This window comes from Rousettus aegyptiacus, unplaced genomic scaffold (genome assembly GCF_014176215.1).
Source record: "Rousettus aegyptiacus isolate mRouAeg1 unplaced genomic scaffold, mRouAeg1.p scaffold_m13_p_1, whole genome shotgun sequence".
NCBI lineage: Eukaryota > Metazoa > Chordata > Mammalia > Chiroptera > Pteropodidae > Rousettus > Rousettus aegyptiacus.
The window spans coordinates 17,439,011-17,452,270 of record NW_023416284.1 but is presented as its reverse complement, the minus strand read 5'-3'; the positions used below and the strand labels follow the sequence as shown (position 1 = coordinate 17,452,270).

The 13,260-nt window shown below is 39.8% G+C and overlaps 1 protein-coding gene across 1 annotated transcript; it reads right to left on the bottom strand.

Moving 5' to 3' along the window:
- Positions 1–9,832: 9,832 nt before the first annotated feature.
- ATP5IF1 (ATP synthase inhibitory factor subunit 1) lies at positions 9,833–11,808 on the bottom strand. Its single transcript, XM_016132090.2, has 3 exons — positions 11,648–11,808; positions 11,463–11,554; positions 9,833–10,093 (listed from the first exon to the last, which is right to left on the bottom strand). The coding sequence occupies exons 1-3, from the start codon at positions 11,732–11,734 to the stop codon at positions 9,946–9,948; spliced, it is 327 nt and encodes a 108-aa protein (XP_015987576.1). The 5' UTR covers positions 11,735–11,808; the 3' UTR covers positions 9,833–9,945.
- Positions 11,809–13,260: the final 1,452 nt, after the last annotated feature.

Here is a 13,260-nt window from a genome sequence, read left to right as displayed (position 1 = left end):
ATTGGGGGTGAGGGCTTTGACACACAAAATTTGGGGTGGGGGACACAATTCAATCCACAGCAGTGCCTAAGATGGGCCTGATGCTATGCTTAGGGTGGGGTACAGGGCTGAATAATATCCCATATCTGGCCGCCGGGATCAGACAGGTGAGATAGATGCAAATATAAGTTGCTCAGGTAAGCAAAGACTCCTAAAAATAGTCTGACCAAGTCACTAATGGACATAAAACTCTTCAATGGTTCCTTTTGTCCAGGTTGTGTCTGAACATTTGATGGGTCATATTTGGTTTGCTGATATATATATTGTTTAGTCCTCTGGTTTAATAAAAAATCGAATAAGTTGATAAGATTTTAAAATTTGGAGGTTTCACACAAAATCCCCAATTTATGAATTTTCTTAGAAAAGAAGAGGATGTATTACCACTGGGCCTGCATTCCTAGGACCTCTGGTGGGTCTAAGTAGCTGGGCTTGTCTTCTCCATGACTCGGTTCCCATAGCAACAACACACAGACCACTTGATCATTTACATTACCTACCTGGCCTCTGTAGGAACTTGAGATAGACACTCGCTGAGGGGGGTCAAGATTACTTAAAATGGCGCTCAAAAGTCCCCATGACATGCCTTTTATTTCACTTTTGCTTCCTTCTACTCTTGCTCAAACCCAAACAAACCCTTGCATGAGGTCAAAGTGTAAGGCAGTGGCAGAATAGGGGATTAGAACCAGGGTTTCTCGTCTCACTATCCAGGCACTTTTAACTATCTTATTTGGTTCTTCACTCATTAACTTGAGGTGTTTATTTTTCTTGATAAGATCAGGCCAAAGTCAGCCAACTGCATAAAACCAAAGGAATGGAATGTCCAGAGGTGGAAATTTTGCTACTGGATGTGCAGTCTCACATATGGCTCTCACCAGCTTCTTACTCCTCTTCCTCACTGTGCTCCGGTTTTCAGGCCACTCTGCTGTTCTCAGGGCCTTTGCCTTTGCTTTTAGACAGATATATGTTCTGTATCTTCATAGCTCATGTTGTTATATTCTTTAGGCATCTTCCTATCAGCTTGCTCTGTAAGGTGACAACTTTATCAGATCACATTATATAAAATGGTTCACCTCTAGCTACTTTATGTCCCTTTACCCAGCTTTATTTTTCTCCCACCTAATATATATACCTGCTTATTTTTTGTCTTCTTCATATTATGGAAGCTCCATGAGGGAAGGTTTGCTGTTGTATTTCCAGCACCTAGCACAGTCCTGGCATATAATAGGCATTCCATAAATATATGCTGGTTTATGGGCTGTGGCCAGTAGTTTGGCTGGATGGTCAGGGACTTGGAAGGAGCATGGCCAGAAAACTGGTGACAAGAAAATATGGAGAAGAAGTATATAGATAGACTTCTCTAAATGGGAAAAAAATGTGAAGATATTTGTGTCCCATGTGAATGCTCAACAAAGAGTGACATCATCAGGGGAAATGTTAATAATCAAGTGGACAGGATGACCCATTATGTGGATACCAGTCAACCTCTTTCTACAGCCACCCCTGTCACTGAGTGGTGTTCACAGGCTCATCAACAAATTGGCCATGGTAGCAGGAAGGGAGGTTTTGCTCGTCTCAGCAACATGGACTTCCACTCACCAAGGCCAACCTGGCTATGGCTACTACTGAGTACTCAATCTACCAGCAGTAAAGACTAACACTGAGCCCCTGACGTGGCACCATTCCCCAGGGTGATCAGGTACCTGGTAGTAGATTGATTACATTGGACCACATCCATTATGGAAGAGGCAGTGTTTGGTTCTTACTGGAATAGACACCCTAGGTATAAATTTGCTTTTCTTGCATGCAATGCTTTTGTCGAACCACCATTTGTGGATTGCAGAATGTGTTATGTACATTACAGTATGTCACATATCATTGATTCTAATCAAGGAGTTCACTTCTCTGTAAGTGTAGCAATGGTCCCATGCTCATGGAGTTCATTGGTCTTGGCTTTCTGAAGACTCAGTTACAGTACCAGCTGGGTGGCAGTACTTTTCAGGGCTGGGGCATGGTTCTTCAAAAGGCTGTATATACTCTGAATCAGCATCTAATATATGGTGCTATTTCTCCCATAGCCAGTATTTACAGGTCTAGGAATCAAGGGGTGGAAATGAGAATGACATCACTCACTATTACCTCTAGTGATCCACTAGCAAAATTTTGCTTCCTGTTTCTGTGAGCTTATGCTTTGCTGGCTTAGAGATCTTAGTTCTAAATGGAAGAATGCTTCTACCAGAAAACACAGTAATTCCATTGAAGTAGAAACTAAGACTGCTGCCTGATTATTTTTGGCTCCTCATGGATCTGAATCAACAGACAAAGAAGTGAGTTACTGTGCTGGCTTGAATGACTGATCTTGCCAATTGGGAAAATTGGATCACTACAGTGAAAGTAAGGAAGAATATGTCTGGAATACAGGAGATCTCTTATGGTGTCTCTTACTATTACCGTACCCTGTGTAAATGTCAATGGAAAACTACAACAGTTCGATCCAGGTAAAACTAATGGTCCAGATCCTTTAGGAATGAGGTTTGGGTCACCCCACCAGGTAAAGAAACAGAAACAGCTGAGGTGCTGAAAGGTTTCCCTTTGAAGGCAAAGGGTGTAGAGAATGGGTAGTGGAAGAGTAAGTAATTATAAATACCAGCTACAACCATGTGACCAGTCATAGAAATTAGGATTGTAATTGGCATGTGTATTTCCTTCTTATTTTGTTGTAAATATGTTTGTATATCTGTGTGTATATGCAAATACATCACATATATTTTTATATATGTAGCAAATATCTTTGTATAGATATGTAGAAAATATCTATATATGTAGCAAATTTCATATATAAAATGATATATATAATTATTATTACTGCAATTTCTAGATAGCACAGAGGCTGGGTCTGCAGACAGGTCTAGTGCTCAGAATATATAAAGAATTCTTAAAACTCAACAACAAAAAGAGAAACAATCCAGTTCAAAATAAGCAAAGGACTTGAATAGATATGTCTTAGAAGAAGATATATATATATGAATGACCAACAAGCACACAAAAAAAATGCTCAAACAGGATGGTTCAACATATGTGAATTGATTAATGTGATACACCACATAAACAAATTAAAAAATAAGAATCATACGATCATGTCAATATATGTAGAAAAAGCCTTCGACAAGATCCAGCATCCATTTATGATCAAAACACTTAACAAAATCGGTATAGAAGGAAAGTACCTTAACATAATAAAGGCCATCTATGACAAACCCTCAGCCAATATTATATTTAATGGTGAAAAATTAAAGACCTTCCTTCTAAGATCAGGAACAAGGCAAGGCTGTCCACTATTGCCACTGTTATTCAATATAACATTGGAGGTCCTAGTGAGTGTAATCGGACAAGAGAAAAATATAAAAGGCATCCAAATAGGAAACAAAGAAGTCAAATGGTCACTATTTGCAGATGACATGATTCTCTATATAGAAAACCCTAAAGACTCCTCAAGAATACTACTAGAAACAATGAGCAAATAGAGTAAAGTTTCTGAATACAAAATTAACGTTCAAAAATCCATAGTGTTCCTATACTCTAATAACGAAGTACCAGAAAAAAAAGTGGAAAAACTAATTCCTTTTGCAAATGCAACAAAAAGAATAAAATACCTAGGAATAAATTAAACGAAACATGTTAAGGACTTATATAATGAAAACTAAAAGACCCTATTAAAAGAAATTGAAGAAGATGCAAAGAAATGGAAAAATATTCTGTGTTCTTGGACTGGAAGAATCAACATAGTTAAAATGACCACATTACCTAAAGCATTATACAGATTTAATGCAATCACCAGCAAAATCCCATCGGTATTTTTTGAAGAAATAGAACAAAAAATCATCAGATTTGTATGGAAGACCCAGAATTGCCAAAGCCATTCTGAGGAAAAAGAACGAGGCTTGAGGCATCACTCTCCCTGACTTCAAATTATATACAAAGTGACAGTAATCGAAATGGCATGGTATTGGCAGCAAAACAGACACACGGACCACTGGAACAGAATCAAGAGTCCAGAAGTAAACCTATAATTATATGAGTGAATAATTTTTGACAAAAAAGCCAAAAACATACAGTGGAGAAAGGAAAGCCTCTTCAATAAATGGTGCTGGGAAAACTGGAAAGCCACCTGCAAAAGAAAGAAACTAGACTGTTGTTTATCACCACACACCAAAATTAACTCAAAATGGATTAAGGATCTGAATATAAGACTCAAAACAATAAAAATGCATAGAAGAAAACATAGGAGTGAAACTCAAGGACCTTGGATTTAAAGAAGATTTTATGAATTTGACCTCAAAGGGAAGTAAAAGCTAAAATAAATGAATGGGACTACATCAAACTAAAAAGCTTCTGCACAGTAGAAGAAACCATCAACAAGGTAAAGAGACGACCATCCGAATGGGAAAATATATTTGCAAGCAACACCTCGGATAAGAGCCTCATATCCAAAATTTACAAAGAACTCATATGACTCAATAACAACAACAAAAAACAAACGATCCAATCAAATAATGGGCAGAGGACCTGAACAGACACTTCCATAGAGGAAATAAAAATTGGCTAACAAATATTTGAAAAGATGCTCAACATCGCTAGCTATTAGGGAAATGCAAATCAAAACCACAATGAGATTCTATCTCACACCTGTTAGAATAGCTATAATCAACAGGACAAATAATAACAAATGCTGGAGAGGATGTGGAGAAAAAGGAACCCTCATACACTGCTGGTGGGACTGCAAATTGGTACAGCCACTATGGAAAACAGTATAGAGGGTCCTCAAAAAATTAAGAATTGATCTACCATATGATCCAGCAATCCCTCTACTGGGTATTCACCCCAAAGACTTGAAAATTCAAATCCATAAAGATATTTGCACACTGATGTTCATAGCAGCATTATTCATGGTGGCCAGGATATGCAAGCAACCAAAGTGTCCTATGGTAGATGATTGGCTAAAGAAGCTGTGGTACATATATACAATGGAATATTACTCAGCCATAAGAAGAGATGAAATACTGCCATTTGAGACAACATGGATGGACCTCATGATAATCATGCTAAGGGAAATAAGCCAGACTGAAAAAGTTGAAAATCACAAGATATCACTTATATGTGGGCTATAAACCTAAAAGCAACAAAGGAATAGGACAAACAATCAGAAGAGTCATGGACATGGACTATAGACTAGTGGTTACTAGAGGGTAGGGGAGGAAGAGGGGGTAGGTAGACGGGATAAAGGGGGTCAAATATAGGGAGTTAGGGGGAGGGCGAAGTGGGTAAAGGGGATCAAATATATGGTAGCTGAAGGAAACTGGACTTTGGGTAGTAAACACACAATAGAATATACAGATGTCAAATTATAATGTACACCTGAAAATTATATAATTGTATTAACCAATGTTACCCCAATAAACTTAATTAAAATAAATAAATAGTTAAGAAAAAAAGAGGAATATTCAGAGGCAAAAAAATGCTCAATATCATTAGCCATTAATGAAATGCAAATTGAAACTATAACGAGATACCACTTTACAGTCACTAGGATAGCTAGAATCAAAAAGTCAGATATAACAAGTATTGGTGAGGATGTAGAGAAACTGGAACTCTTGTACATTGTTGATGAGAATGCAGACTGCTGTAGCTGCTGTGGGAAAAGAGTTTGGCAGTTTGTCAGTAAGTTAAATATAGAACTAACATATGACTCATCAATTCCACTCCTAGGCATGTATCCCAAAGAACTGAAAACAGGTGTCCAAAGAGATACTTGTAGATGAATGTTTTTTTGCAGTGCTATTCACAATAGCCAAAAGGTGGAAATAAGACAAATGTCTATCAACTGATGAATGGATAACTAAAAGTTGCATATTCATACAATGGAATATTAGTGTGCCACAAAAAGAATAAAACACTAAAATGTGCTATGTCAATAAACCTTGAAAATATTATACTAGGTGAAAGAAGTCAGATACAGACACAAAAGGTTGTATATTGTATGATTCGATTATATAAAATATTCAGAATAGGCAAGTTTATAGAGACTGAAAGCAGACTCTATAAAGTAGTTGGGTGAAGGGGGAATAGAGAGTGGCTGCTTAATGGGTATGGAATTTTGGGGGTGATAAAAATATCTCAAACTACTAGAGGTAATGATTGCACAACATTGTGAATATACTAAAAGGCACCGAATTTTACATTTTAAAAGGTTAATGATTAATTTTATGTTATGTGAATTTTACCTCAATTAAAAAAGTGTAGTGAGCAAGGAGGAATCTGTAGAATCTGCTACTTGTGAGGTTGTGCCAGATAACTTTAAGTAAAGCATGTGTCCCCATGATTCTTTGGTCCTTTGTCTGCTCCCAAGCCTTTTGTCCCTTTCCAGTGCTTGAAGTAGGGTACAAATGATTTAGGTGTTTTCTGCTCTAATAAAAGACAATACCTAAAAAGAAGAAGGAAAGGAGAAGGGAAGGAGAAAGGACGGAAATAAGGAAGGAGGAAGGACTGAGGGGCAGGACACAGTGATTACACTTATAAGTGGCCAATAGCCCTTGGAAGATTGGTAGGACCTCCAATCACACTACCTCCTCCTTACCCATCATTCCTTTCCATGCTCCAGGCTGAACTATTGTCAATTCCGCAATAGCCCATGGTCTTGCTCAGTGCCAGACTTCTTCAAATGCTATCTCTTAGCCTTGAATGCCCCACACCCTTTATTTTTTACCTGGCCGCTGTTATAACTTCTTCCACCATGAGGTCCCTTTGAGCCCCAGGTCTGGGTGGTACCTGTCTAGTGTCTTCCTCCAGCATTCTGCACTCATCCCCATCAGAATACTTCCAATATTGTTGTTTCACCACTTGTTATTCCCAATTGGCTATGGGCTCTGTAAAGACAGGAGCTGTGATTATTTTGTAGTTGTATTCTCAGTATTTACCAAGTGCTCAGCATATAGTAGATGCTAAATATAATTTTTAATATATTTTAAAAATCTGAAAATGGAATACGTAGGCTATGCAACAATGCATATTCGACTACAGTGGAATGACCTAGAGTTCTCTTTGTGAAAGTCAGACAAAAGACATGTTTTCAGAACAGATGTCCCCCTAGAGTACACTGCTTGGTGGGCAGTGCATGGGCTGAATTTCAGTCCTTCCTAGCGCCTTCACTTAGGCGTCTTATACAGTGGACACCCTGCAGTGCACACCATGTGTAGCAGATCTGGAAGGATCCTTCATACCAGTGGGTCTCAACTCTGGCCACATATTGCAAAAACCTAGTAAGCTTTTGAAAATAACCATACCCAGGCACTAATCTCAAAGATTTGGATTTAATTGGTCCTGAGGCAGTGGCTTAATTTTAAAGCTTCCCAGGTATTTCAATATTCTGCCTAGGCTGAGATTTACAACTTGAGTTATAATATAAAAATCTCAAGCTAGGCTCTATTGCAAATGTGTGTTCATACCACATAGGGATGTACTGACATGCTGATGGGATTCATGTCACAGCCTAAATGCTAACACAGTGGCAAACACTGGCACTTCTACATTTACTACCAGGAACCTTCACCTTTGTCACCCACCCCCAGAAGTCTAGGCGAGTCCCCTCTCCTCACTGACCTGTCTCACACTGAGGTGGGAACTAACAGGCAGCTGAACCACTACACTGGAACTGCAACTTGAGATTGTGGGACCAGGAGCTCTGAAGTGAAGTCCTTGCTTAGCATAAACCTGGTCATGTGACCTTGAGAAAGTTACGCCACAGTTCCTTGCTTTAGTTATTATTTTCCACAAATACCATGATATTTAGTGAGAAAAGTAATTGTAAAGCACTCTATAAACTATTGTGCAACTGTTAAGTAACTTTATTATGTAAAATTCCATTGAAATCTTTTTAAAAATGGCCCCAATGATTCTGACACAGATGGTTAGGAAGCTGCTTAGACAGATTTGCTCCTGTAGTTCTCAGAGCTACTCTGTTTGTTCAAGTCTTGAGATTCTGAGACAATAGTCCCTCTTCTTTCAATAAATTACTTTTTCTCCTTAAGCTAGCAAGTGCTGGTTTGGTTTCTGTTCTTGTAAACACGGAAGATTTTAACTAATAAAATAAACCAGAGTAGCATTTTCCAAATTGTATTGTATGAAATGCTAAGTCCTAAATGTTTTGTACAAGAATTTGGTTTTTAGAATTCTTAACATATTTCTTTTTAAATCCTCAAATAGCATTCATATTAAGAACTATATTAAAGTTATTATACTTGATAATCTGCCTTTATGAAAGTATCTAGGCCCAAGAATGTCAGAAAATTTCTGGAAACTATTGTACTTATATATAGTACAGAGGTCCTCAAACTTCAGTGCACATCAGAATCACCTGGGGAAGCTTGCTGGGTTCCACTTCAGACTCAGCAGTTCAGTGATGGGGCCTGATAAGCGCATTCCTAACAAGTTCCCAGATGCTGCTGATTCTGCTGGTTCGTGGACACTTGATAGTCTTAAACTAGGCTGCTCCAAAAATTATTCATTTTTCCTTTTTAAGAATTCAAGCTTATGATTCTTCATCTTCACTTTAAAGTTTCAATTTTTTGCTTGCTTTACTCAATCATCATTAGACTGATTGTCAATTAAAATAAAATGTCAAGAGCACCTCTATTAAGGAATTAACTCATCTCCTTCTTAATAAGACAATTGTTGATTATGTCACAAAAACACTATCATCTATAAACTGGGGATTTTGTATGCGTTTTAAATTTTTTTGGTCACAAAAATGCAAAACAGATGTTATTTGTTCTTCAATTATTTTTTAAATTTTTTCAAATTTTGTACTGTTGTGAAGTCAAAAAAAAAGCATATGACTAAGCACAATCATTTCTTGCACTTCATCTTTGAAGCCATTTCGTTGCTGGCCACTTGAATGTCAGCATTCACACCTTAGGATTGTCTATAAACTTTCCATCAGCAGCATCATGGACAAATGTTTTAGACACAGCCAGGGTGTTGTCTTCAAGGGTAGGGTCAATGACTTGTACAAGCTTTTATCATTCAACAGCCCTAAAAGCCTTTATACGGTATTGCAACATGATTCATTTTAATCCTAAAACAAATGATCTATTAATCTGTCAAATTGAAAGATATCTTGCTCATGGTCCGAAGTGTCACTTCAGCATTTTTTTTTTTTTGGCCTAGAGAAGTTATATAATTAGTTTGTATAACTTAAACAAGGCCTTAAAATCTAATTTGAATCATGAGCATACTTGGCAAACCAAAATATAACCTAAGAAATAATTCTGATTCTCCGCTATTAATAGACTTGGATTAGGAGTCAAAAAATCTGAATGCCAAATCTCAACCCCAACTTACTGAATAACCATAATTTCTAATTCTAGTTCACTCAATCTACATAGATAATTAGAATGAAGATAACTAGATCATATAGAGTTCTTTAATCCATTTTATAAATGCAAAATGAACTGATAGTGCCTTGAATTGTATCTTTTAAAAGAATTATTCGTTTTCCAGGCTGTCTTGACCTTGGATTGGGCTTATCCTTCAAGAAACTTTCTCTGAACCTCTGACTAATGTCAGACAGGCAAAGGGGCTTTTCCCTGTATCTCGCCTGCCTCCTCCAAGTCCCCCCATGTGGTATAGCACTTATGCTGTGCTTTTTCTTCAAGCTCCCTATTACAGATACCCTAATTCATTTTAGCGGTCCAGTAGTGTGCCCCCCTACTCCTCTCCAGATAGAAGACATTAGACACAGTTCACTGATGACAATTTATTAGTCTGTTGGCAGCAGACAGATATTAGACCAGAACTATGTCTCCATAGAAATGGGCAATGATATATAGCCATTAAATGGGGAACTGTGTGTACTTAATCATCATCATGCTCTTTCAGTTTCTTGATAGTCTGCTTGTGCCGTTCAATTTCTTTCTGCAGACGCTCAATCTCTTTTATATGATGACTGATCTCTTCTTCATGATGTTTCTTCAAAGCTGCCAGTTGTTCTTTAGTTCGTGCTCTACAAGTACACAATGACTCTGGGTTTAATCCTAATACTTCATCCCAAAGAGATCTCTAAGTACAACCTGCATCACTTAAGGCAAAGCAGTCAGAATCCCATTGGAATCTGGCTGGTCATCTTCTTCTAACCCTTAAGCCCCACCAGTGAAAGAATACTCCACCTTCAAATGCATCCATCTTTAGATAACCAAGATGATTCAATTTTCCTGGTGTTAGTACCTAAAATTCCAGCACTCATGAGCTATTCCTTTCAGTCCTCTTTAGAGTAGAAAACTCCAGAGAGGTGTGACATAAGTACCTAATACCTTATTAGAGGAACAATCAAGAGGGCAGAATCCCTTTTTTTGGCGGGGAGAAAAGAGCAAAATAAGCGTGTAATAGACAAAGAGGTATAAAGGATAAACATCTGCGATCTATTCTAATCTTTCTAGGCCTTTCTTTGCCTAGAGAAATGCACAGCCCACTATAAAGGCCAAAAAGAAGGGGCTTCTTGCATGGGCAGTATTTGGCAGTCCAATTTAGGTCTCAATAAGAAACGCTTCAAATGCTGGTTTGGCCACATTGGACCTCAGTCTTCCTAAACTGTAAAATGTAAGACCCTAATAGATGGTCTCTAACAGTTGTCCTTTGGCTTTCTGGTATGGCAAGTGCTATGGTGATAATTTTCAAGAGTAAGAGAGGACAGAAGTGAAAAGATAGGCCAAAGGAGCAGAAGCGAGATTAGTTCTATGCTGCTCCCCACCGTGGAGAAGTCAGTAAAAGATAACTCTGGGTTGGGAAAAAAACGTAGATAGAGGCCCAGCCCACCCATACTCATAAGCGTGAGAGAAATCTATCCAACTGGGCGGAGCCGCGCCAGAGACAGTCACCAGGAAGTGGGGGAGTGGGATTTCCGACCAGGAGCTGCTGAACCCAGCTCCTATGACACATTCTTTCTGGCCAAGTTGGAGACCCTTGGAGGTCTAGAAGGTCTGAGAGGGTCTGAAGAGTCAGGGAATCAACCCATGCAGGGCTAGCAAACCTAAGGCGTGTGGAGGAGAAAAAGGCGTAGAGGGGTGATGGGTAGGTGAGGGCGGAGGGAGTAGGCTCAATGAGTCTGCAAGTAAATAATTCTGGAAAAGTGAGACGTGGTTCAAAAGTCCTGGAGACCCGCAAGTGGAAATGGTTTGGGTTTGAGCGCCCTGGGACTGACTATTCGGCAGAGCCTGGGAGCGAGGGTGTAATAGGTTCCGGGACCCGGGAGTTTTGCTGGGGGATGGGGTGCCCTCGGCGCCGGAGCAGAATGGGTTGGGCGACTGGGCGTTTAAGAAGAGCTGGAAGGCCCTCTGAGATATCTAGGCCTGGACTCGGAACCGCGTGGGCCTCACCGGAAGTATCGTTCCTCTTCGGCCTGCTCTCTTTTCCCGAAGGCCCCACCGGCCTCCCGGATTGAGCCCGCGCCGGAGTCGAGATTCCCTGACTGAGGGACGAGACAAGGACATTGGTGAAGGTGTGGAGGGGGATACGGCATCCGCGCTCAGGGCCAAGGCAGCGGACACTGCAGCGGGCATACCCGTCCAGAGCTGAAGCTTTGGGCTTGCGTGGCCCTCACGCCCCACACACCCAGCCGCAACCTCGCCGCCAACGCCGTGACTGCCATGGTTGTCAGTGCCGCACCTCGCAAGTCGCAGGTGGCTCAGCTTCCCTGTAGGTGCAAACGGCTCTGATGGCGGGGCAGCCAATCCTTGAGATGGAGAGGCGGGATGAACCCAGGAGGACCGAATCATGAAAGGGAGAAGGCGGGGTCCCTCTAGTTCACAGCGAATCCTGAGCAGGGGAAGGGCGCATTCTTAGCCAATCCCTAACAAGGTCTTCGGGGCCAAAGGATTGGAAAATAATGGAGGCGGTTGGAAGGGAGGGGCAAGAGAGGGTCAGAAGCCAATGGGATGAGTCATGGCGTTCACCCCCCACCCCACGAATCCAATTCTAAACTAATTATTATTGAACACCCTAAGGAAGCCTTCCCTTTCCTGGACCACTAGCGTCAATAAGATGCTATAAGAGTAAGATAAAAAAGATCAATAAGATGACATAGGGGTTGGGATGAGGAATATCTATGTCCGGATGCCGACGTCCAGCATGCCCAGACTTAGTTAAGTTGTATGTGTACGTGTATATGGCCTCTTAAAAGGTGTCAGTGTTCTTTTGTTGCATTGATATTTCACTCTCAACCCTTAGCTTAAATATCACCCCAAAGAAATCTTCCCTGACTGCCTTAGTCATTCTAAAATAGCTCCCTGTTTTGTTTTATCTCTCTATACTTTTTACCTTCTGAAGTTATCAGCCTTGATCGAGTAGGCGCTGAATATGTGTAAAATGCATTAATATATTATCGAATGGGCTTGATAACTGGACTTTTGCCAATGTGGTGCAATGAAGTGGAGAAAAGCATGAGTAGGAGTTTAAGGAAGGCTTTGCTGTGACCTTTCTTCAGCCATTTAACAAATGTGAACATGAAAATAGTAGTTTATAACCTTTGTCTGCATCATTTTCTCTCTCTGGGTCCAATTGTTTCTCCTTTAGATGAGAGAATTGAGCCAGATTATTTTATTCATAATTATAAAACTACCTTCTTTTGCTTTCTATGAATTTGTAGAACAGTTTTTATTAATTACCTTTTGGTTGGAAAAGTACTAGCCTTGGTTTGTATGACAGGTGGGAAGGGTTCCTGCGGAGCACGTTTTCGAATGTTCATTGCAGGGAACTTGGAAAAACACAAAAGCAGAAAATAGACATAAGAATTTATAAACCCACTACCTAGTGATAATAATTTTGTTTTTAGATTATATTTAAGTGCCACTCCGTTGCATTTATAGGAAATGTCCAGATTAAGTAAATCCATAGGGACAGAACACAGATTGGTTGTCAGGGGTTGGGAAGTAGGGGGAATGGGAGGAACTGCTTAATTTGTGCCAAGTATCCTTTTGGGATGATAAAACTGTTTTAGAACTAGATAGAGGTAGTGGTTGCATAACACTGTGAATATACTAAAGGCCATTGAATTGTGCATTTTAAAATGGTTAATTGTATGTCGTGTGGTTTACCTCAACTTGAAAAAGAGCCCACTTAGATTAGAGGTGTCTGGCTAGGCTGCGAGTTCTTTAAAAATCCCGAGGGAGGAGGCGG